This window comes from Pelophylax lessonae (genome assembly GCF_965119305.1).
Source record: "Pelophylax lessonae genome assembly, chromosome: 13".
NCBI lineage: Eukaryota > Metazoa > Chordata > Amphibia > Anura > Ranidae > Pelophylax > Pelophylax lessonae.
The window spans coordinates 150,437,160-150,451,900 of NC_138780.1; the positions used below are offsets into that span (position 1 = coordinate 150,437,160).

Genomic DNA, 14,741 nt, shown 5'->3' on the forward strand with positions numbered 1-14,741 from the left:
AATTGGGAGCCGCCATTCACTGTACAGGGCTCTGGCTACATGTAATGTAAATATTTCCTAGATGGCGCACATTTAGGAGATATTTACACTACCTATAGGTAAGCCTTTATTATGTGCTTACCTAGAGGTAAAAAAAGCAAGTTTACTTCCACTTTAAAGGAGTTGTAAAGTCAGGTTTTTTATCTTGATGCATTAAGACAAAAAAAAAACCTGTGTGTAGCAGCCTCCCCAGCACCCCTAAAACCTATCTGAGCCCCATTTCTGTCCAGCGTTGTCTTCAAGGCCGTCCAGTACTCTCCCTCCTGATTGGCTGAGACACAGCCTTGGTGCCGCTGTGAAATCAGGAGAGCGAGTGGGGTCCGAACGGCAGGTTCGTGTCTGAATAGATACAGGGAGCTGCGGCTCCGCTCGGGTGCCTCCATAGCAAGCTGCTTGCTGTGGGGGCACTCGACAGGAGGGAGGGGCTAGGAGGGAGCATCAGGGGACCCGAGAAGGAGGATCCGGGCTGCTCTGTGCAAAACCACTGCACAGAGGAGGTACGTATAACATGTGGAAAAAAAGAAACAAGCCTTTACTTTAAGGTGACATGGAGATCATTCAGGAGACTATAGGTCAGCAGATAACTGAAAAGAGTGGGAACACTTTTTTTTTTTCTTTACATTCATGCCTTTGGCTTCAGAGAAATGCATGCCAGAAGAGCGTTACCAGTTTAATTTTCTGTAATGTATACCGTGTCTGTTTTCTTCTTCTGACTGAAGTATTAAGAGCTCTTTCACCTAGGTGAGTGTCTATAGTTCTGTGAAAAGCATTGTGCAGTGGATCACCTTTCAGATGGCAGCAGAGCAGTCTCTCTTAAGGGTAACTTTTGAAATGCTCTACCGCAAGCCAAGCCTTTGGTCTGTAGTGCATTACCATTGAGCTCTGCAAGTGGTCAAACTTATGGTGGTGGGGGGGTGTCTTGCTGTAAAACTCTGGCTCAACTGTCTGTTTTTGCTGCCTGTGTGAGCCTTTGAGCTGCTTCAGAATACCACTTGCCTGCTGCACAGTTGGACATTTGTAGTAGATGATGCAGTTGTATACAATGGGATTACAAATGTAGCTAAAATGTAGTAATCTCATGGATGCAGTGCTTTTTTATTTTTTTGAATCTAGATATCTGGTGCAGTGACGTTTTCATAGTGATATCACATCACTGCTTTTGTTCCTTCTGTGTGTTGAGAAGAGTGCTAACTGGACATGTTTAACCTCTTTGCATCTCACACATGGTAATATTTTGCATTGTTAGCAAGAATATTTCTTTAACCCCTCAAATTATAACTTTCTCTTACGTCCTCCGACAGTCGCCGCCTCTTCATATTCGTCACATATGGGGTATTAGACTTTGCTCCGAAGGAGTAGCTAGGCAACAGAATATGTTAACAATAAAGCTTTAACATATCCCACCCTCAAGGGGTGGTCCCCTCAGTCAATACCCTCCTACTTCCTGCAACCATATCTCAGTTTTTAATGTCTAGCTTGTCAGGAGTGGCTGGCTCTCTCTGTGCTGGGACTTTTTGTCCCAGACTCTTTCTTCTTTTTGATATTTTGTTTGAGTTTTCTCTCTACCTTTACTTAGCTGTTGTTTTTGTCAGCATTAGTTAGTTCTTCGGACGAAGAGGATCATGCGGACTGGGTCTCGGGCTGATCCCCCTGGTCGCAGGTCGTGGGTCAGTGGCTTCCCAGTCTGCCATCGAGCGTTCAGCCAGGTAACGCTCCTGGCACGGTGAACGACCCATCCCTGTTCGGTGCAGGGATGATTGGTGAGGTGGCTACCTCACCGGACGCTGTGCGGTTTCTGAACCGCCATTGTGTGCGTCTTGAGTAGCGACTCTCCCTGCCTCATGTGCAGCGGCTTGTTCGCCTGTGCGGGTTCCCCACGCCATGTGAGGTAAGTGTATCTATGTGGGGACCTGTCTGTCTGGGGGGGTCTCAGTCTGGGACTGTGTAACCTGCCTTTAATCACACTGCTTGTCTCCCTATCTCTCGGCTGCATGCTGTGGGCTGCAAGGGGGGGGGGGAGCTGTATGACACTGAGTATGTCAGGCTGGGCAGTGTGAGGAGCTGTGTGCTGTGGGGCATGTTTTTAATGGCATGTTGGGGCATATACAGCGATCGCTGCGGCGATCTAACATGTATCCATATTATGGGATGATATTGTGTGTGATTTATGCACTGTGGAGCGGCGCTTTCGGCGCCAAACGGCGCCATTTTACCGGCGCCCGCTCCGGCCGCATGGTTTACATGCACGGCGGCCATTTTCTTGTAGCCTCCATAGGCTTACATAGAGCGCCCTGGCAGCATCACTTCCTCTCTCCTGGAAGCACCGATCGAGGCAGCAGCAGCAGCGGAGTCTCCTCAGGTTTTATCCTTCTATTCCTGTGTTCCATTGCCTGTATTCAGTCTGTATATTCCCTGTGGGGGTCTCATTGTGCCTGAGTGTGGTGCGGTGGGCTGCGCTTGCCGCGCTTGCTGTAAGGGGGCAGTTAACCCTTGGTTGTCTGGCATACAGGGGCAATGGATTCTCAGGAGGGCAAATTTCCCACAGTCTTGGTGGAAAGCCAGGGGACCGCTGTTTCCCCCCCAGGGGGGGATTTGGCCACTATTGTGGCTGGCCTTGCTGCACAGGTGCAAATGCTGGTGGCTGCTCAATCTACTAAACGGCCCAGAGTTGCTCTGTCCTCTGATTCTGAGGGTGAAGGTGATGGGGCTGTTCTGGCGGGGACCCCCCTATCGGGGTCCCGCTCCTCTCTGGATCTAGTGGGGTCTGAGGTAGAGGCTGAAGTTGAGGGGGTTGATAATTCTCCCCCTGGCTCGCCTGAAGAGCTTGCAATCATGGATGAGTTGATTGCTTCCATTAAGCAGACGCTACGTTTGCAGGACGAGGTGTGTCCCCCAGCTGCCTTGGCGGCTTATGGGACGCAGAGAAAACGCAGGACGCCGCAGGTCTTTCCCTGCAATGCTGATTTTCAGCGCGCTGTTAAGGACCAATGGCGCGATTTGCGCAAGCCTTTTGCGGTACCAAGTAAATTTAAGCTGCGTTATCCTTTCTCGCCTGCCACTGATGAACGGTGGTGTGTGCCTCCGCCAGTAGATCATGCTATTGCGGTTTTGAACAAAGCCACTGCGATCCCGGCAGAGGGATCCCCTATTTTCCGTGATGCCACGGATAGGAGACTGGAGTCTCTTGCCCGTCATACTTATTCTGTTACGGGTTCTATGCTTAAGGCTCTGTTTGCTTCTCTCATGGCGGCCCAGGCGATCGCAAGTTGGACGCAGATGCTTAGGCGCGTCCTAGTGGCCGATTCGGCCTCAGCGGCGACCCTGGATATGGTGGATCAGATCCACCAGGGTGTCATGTATCTGTGTGATGCGGACCTGGACCTGATTCCGTTGGCCGCGCGTGTGCACAGCGTGGCGGTGTTGTCTCGCCGCCTGGTTTGGTTGAAATGTTGGTCGGTGGACCAATCTTCACGTAAAACCTTAGCCAATCTGCCTTATGATGGGTCTCGCCTTTTTGGGGAGTCCCTGGATGTGTTGATTAAGGGGATTACTGGGGGTAAGAGCACTCTCTTGCCCCATTTCCCCAAGGCTAAGGGGGCTTCTGGGAAGAAGCATGCTAATTTTCGGCCCCCTCAGGGGTCCTTTCGTGCCTTTCGGCCGCACTACAAGGGCAAACCGTTCAAGGGCCAGGGCTCTCAGAAGAAGCCCTGGTCTGGAAAACAGAAGTCCGGCCAATCCGGACCTGCGGCCCATAACAGTTCGGCCTGAAGGGGCGCCCTCACCCAGTTTTGGGGTGGGGGGACGCTTGCTCGGTTTTCTTCAGCCCTGGTTGGCCCGTGTGCGGGACAGATGGGTTCTGGAAATCGTTCGATCTGGTTACAAGATCGAGTTTCTCTCTCGGCCAGAGAGCAGATTTTTTCCCTCAAATCTACAACTGTCTCCAGAGCGCCTGCGGGATCTGCGCCTGGCGGTGCGGGACCTGAGGGCTCAGGGAGTGGTGGTTCCGGTGCCTCATCGGGACAGATTTCGGGGGTTTTATTCCAATCTGTTCACTGTGCCCAGAAAGGAGGGCAAGGTTCGTCCAATTCTGGACTTGAAAGCTCTGAACCGCTCTGTGCGGGTTCGCAAGTTTCGCATGGAATCCCTGCGCTCGGTGGTGGCTGCCCTGGTTCCGGGGGAATTCATGGCCTCCATCGATTTGAAGGATGCGTATCTTCACATCCCCATATTCGAGGGTCATCAGAGATACCTTCGATTTGCCATTGCGGAGGATCACTACCAGTTCGTGGCGTTGCCCTTTGGGCTCGCCTCGGCTCCGCGGGTCTTCACCAAGGTGCTTGCACCGGTTCTGGCATTATTGAGAGCCCAGGGCATTTCTGTCCTGGGGTATCTGGACGACATTCTGATTCGGTCTGCGACCAGTCAGGGTCTGGAGAAGGACCTGTCTGTCACGATGCAAACTCTGCAGGAGTTCGGTTGGACGATAAATGTTCCAAAGTCGACTCTGAGTCCGTCGGTTCGTCTTCCCTATCTGGGAATGATACTGGACTCGGTGCAGGCGAAGGTCTTCCTGCCGGAAGACAAACTCAGGACTCTTCAGGAGGAAGTCAGGTCCCTCAGGGACGTTCCGAACTCGTCTCTGCGGACGTGTATGAGATGTCTGGGATTGATGGTCTCGGCTTTCGAGGCGATTCCTTTCGCGCAGTTTCACACGCGGGGTCTCCAAGCGGAGATCTTGTCCAAGTGGGACGGGCGACCTCAATCTCTGGATCTTCAGATCTCGTTGAGTCATCGCACCAGGGAAAACCTCCTGTGGTGGCTCCAGTCCCCGTTGGTGTCCGGGGGCAAGTCGTTTCGTCCGATCTCGTGGACGATAATCACCACGGATGCCAGCCTGTCGGGCTGGGGTGGTGTTCTGGGCGTTCTGTCCGCCCAGGGGACCTGGTCGGAGGGGGAGTCTTCCCTCCCGATCAACATTCTGGAATTGCGTGCGATAAGGCTCTGTCTTCATCGCTGGACGGACCGGCTGCAGGGCTGCCCGGTTCGGGTGCAGACGGACAATGCCACGGCGGTGGCCTACATCAACCACCAAGGGGGCACCAGGAGTGCCCGAGCGGCTCGAGAAGTGGCCGACATTCTGTCTTGGGCCGAGACTCATGTCCCGGCGATAACGGCGGTTCACATTCCGGGAGTGGAGAACTGGCAGGCGGACTATCTGAGTCGCCAGACCCTGGATCAGGGGGAATGGTCTCTCCACCCGGCTGTCTTCCAGATGTTGTGCGCGAAGTGGGGTCTTCCAGATGTGGACCTGTTCGCGTCTCGCCTCAACTACAAGGTGAAGAGGTTCGTGGCAAGGACGCGCGACCCTCGGGCGGACGCGTCGGACGCGTTAGTGGCCCCGTGGCATCAGTACAGGCTGATGTACGCGTTTCCACCGATTCAGTTGCTGTCCCGGTTCCTTCGCAGGTTACACTCGGAACGCAGCACGGTGATTCTTGTGGCACCGGACTGGCCTCGCCGGTCCTGGTACGCAGACCTCGTGAATCTGGCGGTCGACGCCCCCTGGCGTCTGCCTCTTCGGGACGATCTACTGTCTCAAGGACCGATTTACCATCCTGCTTTACAGTCGCTGGCTTTGACGGCCTGGCTGTTGAGACCGAGGTCCTGAAGGAGAAGGGTCTCTCTCCAGAGGTTGTTCATACCTTGATCAACGCGAGGAAGTCTTCCTCGGGAAAGGTTTATTACCGTACTTGGAAGGCCTATTTTGCCTGGTGTGAGTCCAGGGGGTTTTCACCCCGCACGTACTCGGTTTCCCGTGTGCTGTCTTTCCTTCAGACGGGTGTCGATCAGCGTTTGGCGCTGGCTACGATAAAGGGTCAGGTGTCTGCGCTGGCCGTTCTGTTTCAACGTCCCGTAGCTTCCAACTCCTTGGTTGGCACTTTTATTCAGGGTGTGCGGCATCTGGTTCCTCCTAGGAGGGATCCCTTGCCCCCTTGGGACTTGAATCTAGTCCTGTCTGTGTTACAACGTGCTCCTTTTGAACAGATCAGGGAGATCTCGTTGTCTATGTTGTCCATAAAGGTCGCCTTTTTGGTGGCGATCACTTCGGCTCGCAGAGTGTCGGAACTGGCGGCTTTGTCCTGCAAGTCTCCGTACCTGGTTGTTCATTTGGATAAGGTGGTCTTGCGACCTAATCCTTCTTTTCTGCCGAAACGAGTTTCGGAATTCCATCTTAACGAGGATATTGTTTTGCCTTCGTTGTGCACGAAGCCTAAACATCCTAAGGAGGTGAGATTGCATTCTCTGGATGTTGTTCGAGCGATTAGGGTTTACCTTAAATCGACTGAGTCTTTTCGAAAGACGGACTCCTTGTTTGTTCTTCCAGAGGGTCCTCGGAAGGGCATGGCGGCTTCCGCCTCTACCATTGCCAAATGGATCAGGCAGACCATTGAACAGGCTTATGCCTTGCAGGGGAAGGTTCCCCCTGTGCCTGTGAAGGCGCACTCTACTAGATCTCTGAGTACGTCTTGGGCCTGTCGTCATGGGGCTTCTGTAGCCCAGGTGTGTAAGGCGGCGACTTGGTCGACCGTGCACACTTTCACAAAATTCTACAAAGTAGATGTTCAGGCATCGGCGGATGCTTCCTTTGGCCGCAAGGTTCTTAGTGCGGCTGTTCCCTAGGGTCCCTTGTTGGGGACTCCTGGCTGTTGGGATAAGTTTTGTATCCCCTGGTTTTTTGTCTTTTCCTGGGTTGTTGCTCCTGTTGAGCACTTATTTTTGCTGTTGCCCAGCTAGTTCCTTCCTTTGGTAAGGTTCCTTTCTTTGATGTGGAGACTGCGTTGCCTTTCGGCGCGGATGCGTTTCCCACCCCTCATGTTTGCACTGCTTTGGGACGTCCCCATATGTGACGAATATGAAGAGGCGGCGACTGTCGGAGGACGTAAGAGAAAACGGAATTTTTGTAAAATCTTACCTGTAAAATTCCTTTCTCTGAGTCCTCCGACAGTCGCCGCCCCCGCCCCTCTTTTGGGGTTTGTATGTATACTCTACTGCTATTCCACTAAAACTGAGATATGGTTGCAGGAAGTAGGAGGGTATTGACTGAGGGGACCACCCCTTGAGGGTGGGATATGTTAAAGCTTTATTGTTAACATATTCTGTTGCCTAGCTACTCCTTCGGAGCAAAGTCTAATACCCCATATGTGACGAATATGAAGAGGCGGCGACTGTCGGAGGACTCAGAGAAAGGAATTTTACAGGTAAGATTTTACAAAAATTCCGTTTTTTTTTGCATGATATTTGCACAACTGTTTCTCAAGTCCTATATTTTTGGGCGTAATTTTAGTGTATTTAAGGTTAATGTCCACAAACCAGTATTATACCAGTAACAAATCTTGTCAAATAAATAAAAGATTAGGTTGCGTTGAGTAAATGGATACCAAACATGTCCAGGCTTATATGTGAATGATGGTTTTAGAATAATTGCTCTCACTCCAATGTTCACAGCTAAACCAAATGTGCAGTTGCTGCACTTGGGGAAAATAAGGGTCCCCTGACAATGCAGTGTGACAGGGGGTCTCTGTTACAAAAACAGCTGCACAAAAAAAAAAAAATCCCTGGGCAGGTAAACTTGTAACTTTTTTTTTTTTTTTTTTTTTTTTTTTTTTCTGCAGTGCAAAGATTGTTTCTAAAAAATATATGTATTCAATAACAACCCACTAGTCCTTGGTTTAGCCACATCTGTGAGACCTTTTGTGTGATTGCTCTGTTTTTGTATTTAATAAATCTACAACTTAATAAAAGCAAATACATGATTGATTTAATTTATTTATTTTTCTCTTACGTCCTCCGACAGTCGCCGCCTCTTCATATTCGTCACTAATGGGGTTATTGACCTTTGCTCCGTAGGAGTAGCTAGGCAACAGAATATATTAATATCAAAGCTTTTAGCATATCCCACCCCCAGGGGGTGGTCCCCTCAGTCAATACCTCGCCGCTCCTGCATACCAACTCAGTTTCATATGCCAAGCTCAGGAGTACGCAGGCTGTTCCTGTGCTGGGGCTCTTAGTCTCAGCCACTTTTCTCTTTTTTGATTTTATTTGAAGTTTTTTCTCTTTCTTTTACTTAGCTGTTTATTTCCAGCGATAGTTCTTCTGATGAAGATGATCGTGCGGAGCTGGGTCTGTCTGGCCACCCTGGATCCCAGGGCTCAGGGCCAGGGGCTTCCCAGCCTGCCATTGAGCGTTCAGCTTAGGTTTTGCCCTGGCACATTGAACGACCCATCCCTGTTCGCTGCAGGGATGCTATCGGTGAGGTGGCTACCTCACTGGACGCCATTGCGGTTTCGCACCGCAACTCCACTGCGTCATGCTTGCGACACTCCCTGTCCTCAGTACTGCGGTTTGGTCGCTGGAGCAGGCTCCCCACGCCATCCGGACTGGTAAGTGTTTCTCTATGTGGGGACCTGTCTTTTTTGGGTGTCAGTCTGGGACTGTGTGACCCTGCATGTCTGTGTGGCTGCTGTGCTCCCTGTCAGCTCCTGTGTGCACTTGCTGCCTGTGTGTGGGCTGTGAGGGGGGGCTCTCCCGCTCTGCTGGGTGTCATATGAAGCAGTGAGATTTTAGACATGCTGTGCGGCGATCTGCCATTTTTCTGGGGCAAAAATTATGGTGCCAGGTCCTGTGAGGTACTGCACAACTTTTTTGGCGCCAAACGCCGCCATTTTGAGCGGCGATCGATCCCACATGTCAGCGCCATGTTCTCTTTGCCCAGGGTTTTGTCCTCAGCCGAGCGGCCATGTTTGTGTAGCCTTGCAGAGGCTTCATAGGGGCGGTCAGTCTTGCATCACTTCCTTTTCCTCTGGGACAGCGATCGGTGCAGCAGCCTGTGTGAGCTCTCCAGGTTTTATATCTCCTTTTTTCCTGTATTCCTTGCCCAGTTTCTTATCCCTGTGGGGGTCGGTGTGTTCAGTGGGTGCGGTGGGCAGCGCTCGCCGCGATCTTAAAGGGGCAGTACCCTTTATTAATTTTTTTGCTGGGGCATGGATTCTCAGGATTGCAAGTTTCCTCCCACCCTGGTGGGGGGCCAAGAGGCTGCTGCTTCCCCCGAGGGGGCTGATCTGGGCACTATTGTGGCTAACTTAGCTGCTCAGGTGCAGATGCTGGTGGCTGATCGATCCACAAAACGGCCCAGGGTGTCTATTTCCTCTGATTCAGAGGGCGATGGGGCTGCTATGGCTGGAGTGCCCTTCTCAGGGTCTCACTCATCCCTAGACCTTGTGGGGTCTGACGGGGAGGCTGAGGTGGAAGGGGTTGATAATTCTCCCCCTGGCTCGTCTGAAGAGCTTGCACTCATGGATGAGTTAGTTGCTTCTATCAAGCAAACGCTGCATTTGCAGGATGAACCATGTCCTCCTGCTTTGATGTCCTCTTATGGGACGCAGAGGAAACGCAAAACATCGCAGGTTTTTCCTTGCTCTACGGAATTTCACCGCGCGGTTGATGAGCAATGGCGCAATTTAAAAAAGCCTTTTGCTGTGCCGAGTAGGTTCAAACTGCGTTATCCCTTTACATCAGCTACTGATGAGCGTTGGTGTGTGCCGCCTCAGGTGGATCACGCGGTGGCGATTTTGAATAAATCAACTGCGATCCCTGCTGAGGATACCCCGGTGTTCCGGGACCCGACGGACAGGAGATTGGAATCTCTGGCCCGTCATGCCTATACAGTTGCTGGCTCTATGCTGAAGCCTATTTTTGCTTCCATTATGGCAGCCCAGGCTATTGCGAATTGGACGCAGGTGCTCAAGCGCACTCTGGTGGCTGACTCTGCCCCGCCGACAACTTTGGCTATGGTGGATCAGATTCATCAGGGTCATGTATTTGTGTGATGCAGACTTGGATTTAGTCCCTTTAGCTGCACGTCTTTCTAGTGTGGCGGTCTTGAACCGTCGCCTGATATGGTTGAAATGTTGGTCGGTTGACCAATCTTCTCGCAAGACTCTGGTAAACTTGCCCTTACGCGGGATCTCGCCTTTTTGGCGAATCTTTGGATACTCAGATAAAGGGTATTTCTGGGGGTAAGAGCACTCTCTCTTGCCCCAATCTCACAAGAATAAGTTTGTTCACGGTAAGAATGCTTCGTTTAGGCCCTTTCAGGGGTCCTTTCGTGCCTTTTGGTCGCACTATAAGGGCAAGCCCTTCAAAGGCCAAGGCTCCCAGAAGAAGCCGTGGGCGGGTAAGCAGAAGTCCGGCCAGTCCGGATCCGCTGCCCATAATGCGGCCTGAAGGGACGCCCTCACCCAGTTCTGGGGTGGGGGGACGTTTGCTCGGTTTTCTTCAACCCTGGCTGGACCGCATTCGGGACAGGTGGGTTCAGGAAATTGTTCGATCTGGATACAAGATCAAGTTTCTCTCTCGGCCGGCGGGTAGGTTTTTCCCCTCAAACCTTCAGCTGACTCCGGAGCGCTTGCGGGATCTGCACCTGGCGGTGTGGGACCTGCGGGCCCAGGGAGTGGTGGTTCCGGTGCCTCATCGGGACAGATTTCAGGGGTTCTATTCCAATCTGTTCACTGTGCCCAGAAAGGAGGGCAAAGTACGTCCGATTCTGGACTTGAAAGCTCTGAACCGCTTTGTGCGGGTTCGCAAGTTTCGCATGGAATCCCTGCGCTCGGTGGTGGCTGCCCTGGTTCCGGGGGAATTCATGGCCTCCATCGGCTTGAAGGATGCGTACCTACACATCCCCATTTTCGAGGGTCACCAGAGGTTCCTTCGATTTGCCATTGCGGAGGATCATTATCAATTTGTGGCGTTACCCTTCGGTCTCGCTTCGGCTCCGCGGGTTTTCACCAAGGTGCTTGCGCCGGTTCTGGCTTTGCTGAGGGCCCAGGGCATTTCTGTCCTGGGGTATCTGGACGATATCCTGATTCGGTCCGCGACCAGTCAGGGTCTGGTGAACGACCTGTCCATCACGATGCAGACTCTGCAGGAATTCGGCTGGACGATAAATTTTCCAAAATCGAAGTTGTGTCCGTCGGTTCGTCTTCCCTACCTGGGGATGATTCTGGACTCTGTTCAGGCGAAGGTCTTCCTGCCGGAAGACAAGCTTCGGACACTTCAGTGCGAAGTCAGGTCCCTCAGGGACAATCAGTGTTCGTCCCTCTGGACGTGTATGAGGTGTCTGGGATTGATGGTTTCGGCCTTCGAGGCGATTCCCTTCGCCCAGTTTCACACACGGGAGCTTCAGGCGGAGGTCCTGGCCAAGTGGGACGGGCGTCCGCAATCTCTGGATCTGCGGCTGTCGTTAAGCCATCTCACCCGAAGGGGTCTTTTGTGGTGGCTCCAGTCCCCGGCGGTGTCGGGGGGCAAGTCATTTCGTCCTTTGTCGTGGACGGTGATCACCATGGATGCCAGCCTGTCGGGCTGGGGTGGTGTTCTGGGCGTTTTGTCCGCCCAGGGAACTTGGTTGGAGGAGGAATCCTCCCTTCCGATCAACATTCTGGAATTGCGAGCGATAAATCTGTCTTCTGCGTTGGACGGACAGGCTTCAGGGCCGTCCGGTTCGGGTGCAGACGGACAATGCCACAGCGGTGGCCTATATCAACCACCGAGGGGGCACCAGGAGTGCCCGGGCGGCTCAGGAAGTAGCCGACATTCTGTCTTGGGCCGAGACGCACGTCCCGGCGATCTCTGCAGTTCACATTCCGGGGGTGGAAAACTGGCAGGCGGATTATCTGAGCCGCCAGACCCTGGACCAGGGGGAATGGTCCCTTCACCCAGATGTCTTCCAGATGTTGTGCGTGAAGTGGGGGTCCCCAGATGTGGACCTGTTCACGTCTCTTCTAAATCACAAGGTGGAAAGGTTTGTGGCAACGATGCGCGATCCTCGGGCAGACGCCTCGGACGCGTTAGTGACGCCCTGGCATCAGTATCGCCTGATGTATGCCTTTCCACCGATTCAGCTGCTGTCCAGGTTCCTTCGCAGGTTGGCCTCGGAACCGAAAACGGTGATTCTGGTGGCTCTGGACTGGCCTCGCCTGTCTTGGTACGCAGACCTCGTGAATCTGGCGGTCGACGCTCCGTGGCGTCTGCCTCTTCGAGCGGACCTTCTGTCTCAAGGTCCGATATTCCATCCTGCTTTAGTCGCTGGCTTTAACGGCCTGGCTGTTGAAAGCCAGGTCCTGAAGGATAGGGGTCTCTCCCCTGAGGTCATTCCCACTTTGATCAAGGCCAGGAAGGCCTCTTCAGGGAAGATTTACTACCGTACTTGGAAGGTGTATTTTGCCTGGTGTGAGTCCAGGGGGTATTCCCCTCGCTCATACTCGGTATCGAGAGTGTTGGCTTTCCTTCAAACGGGCGTGGACCAGCGTTTGGCATTGGCCACGATTAAGGGTATGATTTCTGCGCTGGCCGTTCTCTTTCAGCGTCCTGTGGCGTCTAACTCTTTGGTTAGCACCTTTGTTCAAGGGGTGCGACATTTGGTCCCTCCTAGGAGGGCGCCTTTGCCTCCATGGGATTTGAACCTTGTTCTGTCCGTGTTGCAACATGCTCCTTTTGAAAATATCAGGGAGATCTTGTTGTCTTTGTTGTCCAAGAAGGTTGCCTTCTTAGTAGCGATTACTTCGGCTCGCAGGGTGTCGGAGCTGGCGGCCTTGTCCTGCAAGTCTCCGTATTTGGTGATTCACTTGGATAAGGTGGTCTTGCGAGCTAACCTATCTTTTCTTCCGAAGAGAATTTCTGAATTTCACCTCAATGAGGACATTGTCTTGCCTTCGCTTTGCGCGAAGCCTAAGCATCCGAAGGAGGTGGCTTTACATTCCTTGGATGTTAGGGCGATCAGGGTTTACCTGTCATCGACTAAATCCTTTCGCAAGTCGGATTCTCTTTGTCCTTCCTGAGGGACCTCGGAAGGGCATGGCGGCGTCGGCTTCTACCATCGCCAAATGGATCAGACAGACCATTGAGCAGGCCTATGCTTTGAGGGGGAAGGTTCCTCCCGTGCCTGTGAAGGCGCACTCTACCAGATCTCTGAGTACGTCTTGGGCCTGTCATCATCGGGCTTCTGTGGCCCAGGTGTGTAAGGCGGCGACTTGGTCGTCCGTTCACACCTTCTCCAAATTTTACAAAGTGGATGTTCAGGCATCGGCAGATGCTTCTTTTGGCCGTAAAGTCCTTAGTGCGGCGGTGCCTTAGGGTCCCTTGTTTGGGCCCTTGGCTGTTGGGGTGTTTTTACCCCTAGGTTACTTGTTTTTTCCTGGGTTGTTGCTCCTGTTGAGCACGTTTTTCCTGTTGCCCAGTTGGTTCTCTTTGGTAAGGTTCCTTTCTCTGATGTGGGTATTGCGTTGCTTTAGGCGTGGCTGCTGTTTTCCCACCCCTCATGTCTTCACTGCTTTGGGACGTCCCCATTAGTGACGAATATGAAGAGGCGGCGACTGTCGGAGGACGTAAGAGAAAACGGAATTTTTGTAAAATCTTATCTGTAAAATTCCTTTCTGAGTCCTCCGACAGTCGCCGCCCCCGCCCCTCTTTTGGGGTTTGTTTATATACTCTACTGCTATTCTACTGAAACTGAGTTGGTATGCAGGAAGCGGGGAGGTATTGACTGAGGGGACCACCCCCTGGGGGTGGGATATGCTAAAAGCTTTGATATTAATATATTCTGTTGCCTAGCTACTCCTACGGAGCAAAGGTCAATAACCCCATCGGTGACGAATATGAAGAGGCGGCGACTGTCGGAGGACTCAGAGAAAGGAATTTTACAGGTAAGATTTTACAAAAATTCATTTTTTTCTAGATCCTTCAAGGCCCTCTGGTAAACGTGTAGTTGGTGACGTGGCATATGAAGAAGCAAAGGAGAAGGCATCCTACATCACTCCGGTGCCGGGTGGTGTTGGCCCTATGACTGTCGCCATGCTCATGGAGGTAGGTAAATTCTAATGGAGGTACTTTAAGGCTCCATTCACACCTGGGCTTTTTTGAGCGTTTTTAGCTCCAAAAACGCTCAAAAAAACGTTCCAAAATGCCCAACAAGTAAAACCCCATTCATTTAAATGGCCCCTGTTCACATCTGAGCGTTTTAACGCCAGAAGCAAAACGCCTGTAGCTGAAAAAAGTACATGAGCTTCTTTTTGGGCTGATTACCAGCGTTTTTGATGTCAATGCCTGCCTCCAAAAACGTCTGAAAATCATGGTAAAAAAAAAAATGCTCAAGTGTGAATGCAGCCTTAAGGGCTCATTCACACAAACGAAAACAAAAAAAAAGATGCGTACAGCAGTTTTTTTTTTTTTTTTTTGCATCTAATCACAGCACTATAGTTATCAGTGAGCCCATATACCACTGCTGCATCTACATAATATGCACTGCGTTTAATTGCGCATAAAAAGTAGTTGCAGATTTTTACACGTTCATAGTCGCACATTTTACACAGGGTCTTTTCTCCATGCGGAAAAAGCGTGTAAATGTTTTATCTGGCAATGTGAATGAGCCTAATATGGGACAAGTATTTATTTTTTTTAATTCACCCCCCCCCCCTTACTTTGGCTGCCCCTCATGATGTCACTGCTCTTTCCAGAATACGGTTGAAAGTGCAAAGCGATTTTTGGAACGCCATGATCCCCATGCGTGGAGTGTAGAATACACCAAGCTCCAGGTGCAAACACCAGTTCCCAGGTAACTTCTTCTCTATTACACATGCAGTACGCTTGCT

At 51.8% G+C, this 14,741-nt stretch overlaps 1 protein-coding gene across 1 annotated transcript in view; it reads left to right on the forward strand.

Annotated features, from left to right (window-relative positions):
- The window catches only part of MTHFD1 (methylenetetrahydrofolate dehydrogenase, cyclohydrolase and formyltetrahydrofolate synthetase 1), a 177,475-nt gene that overhangs the window by 43,443 nt on the left and 119,291 nt on the right, over positions 1 to 14,741 (forward strand). The window contains exons 9-10 of the mRNA XM_082275758.1: positions 13,829 to 13,956; positions 14,607 to 14,704. Coding sequence (XP_082131884.1) covers positions 13,829 to 13,956; positions 14,607 to 14,704 — 226 coding nt within the window. The remainder of the gene's footprint in view (positions 1 to 13,828; positions 13,957 to 14,606; positions 14,705 to 14,741) is intronic.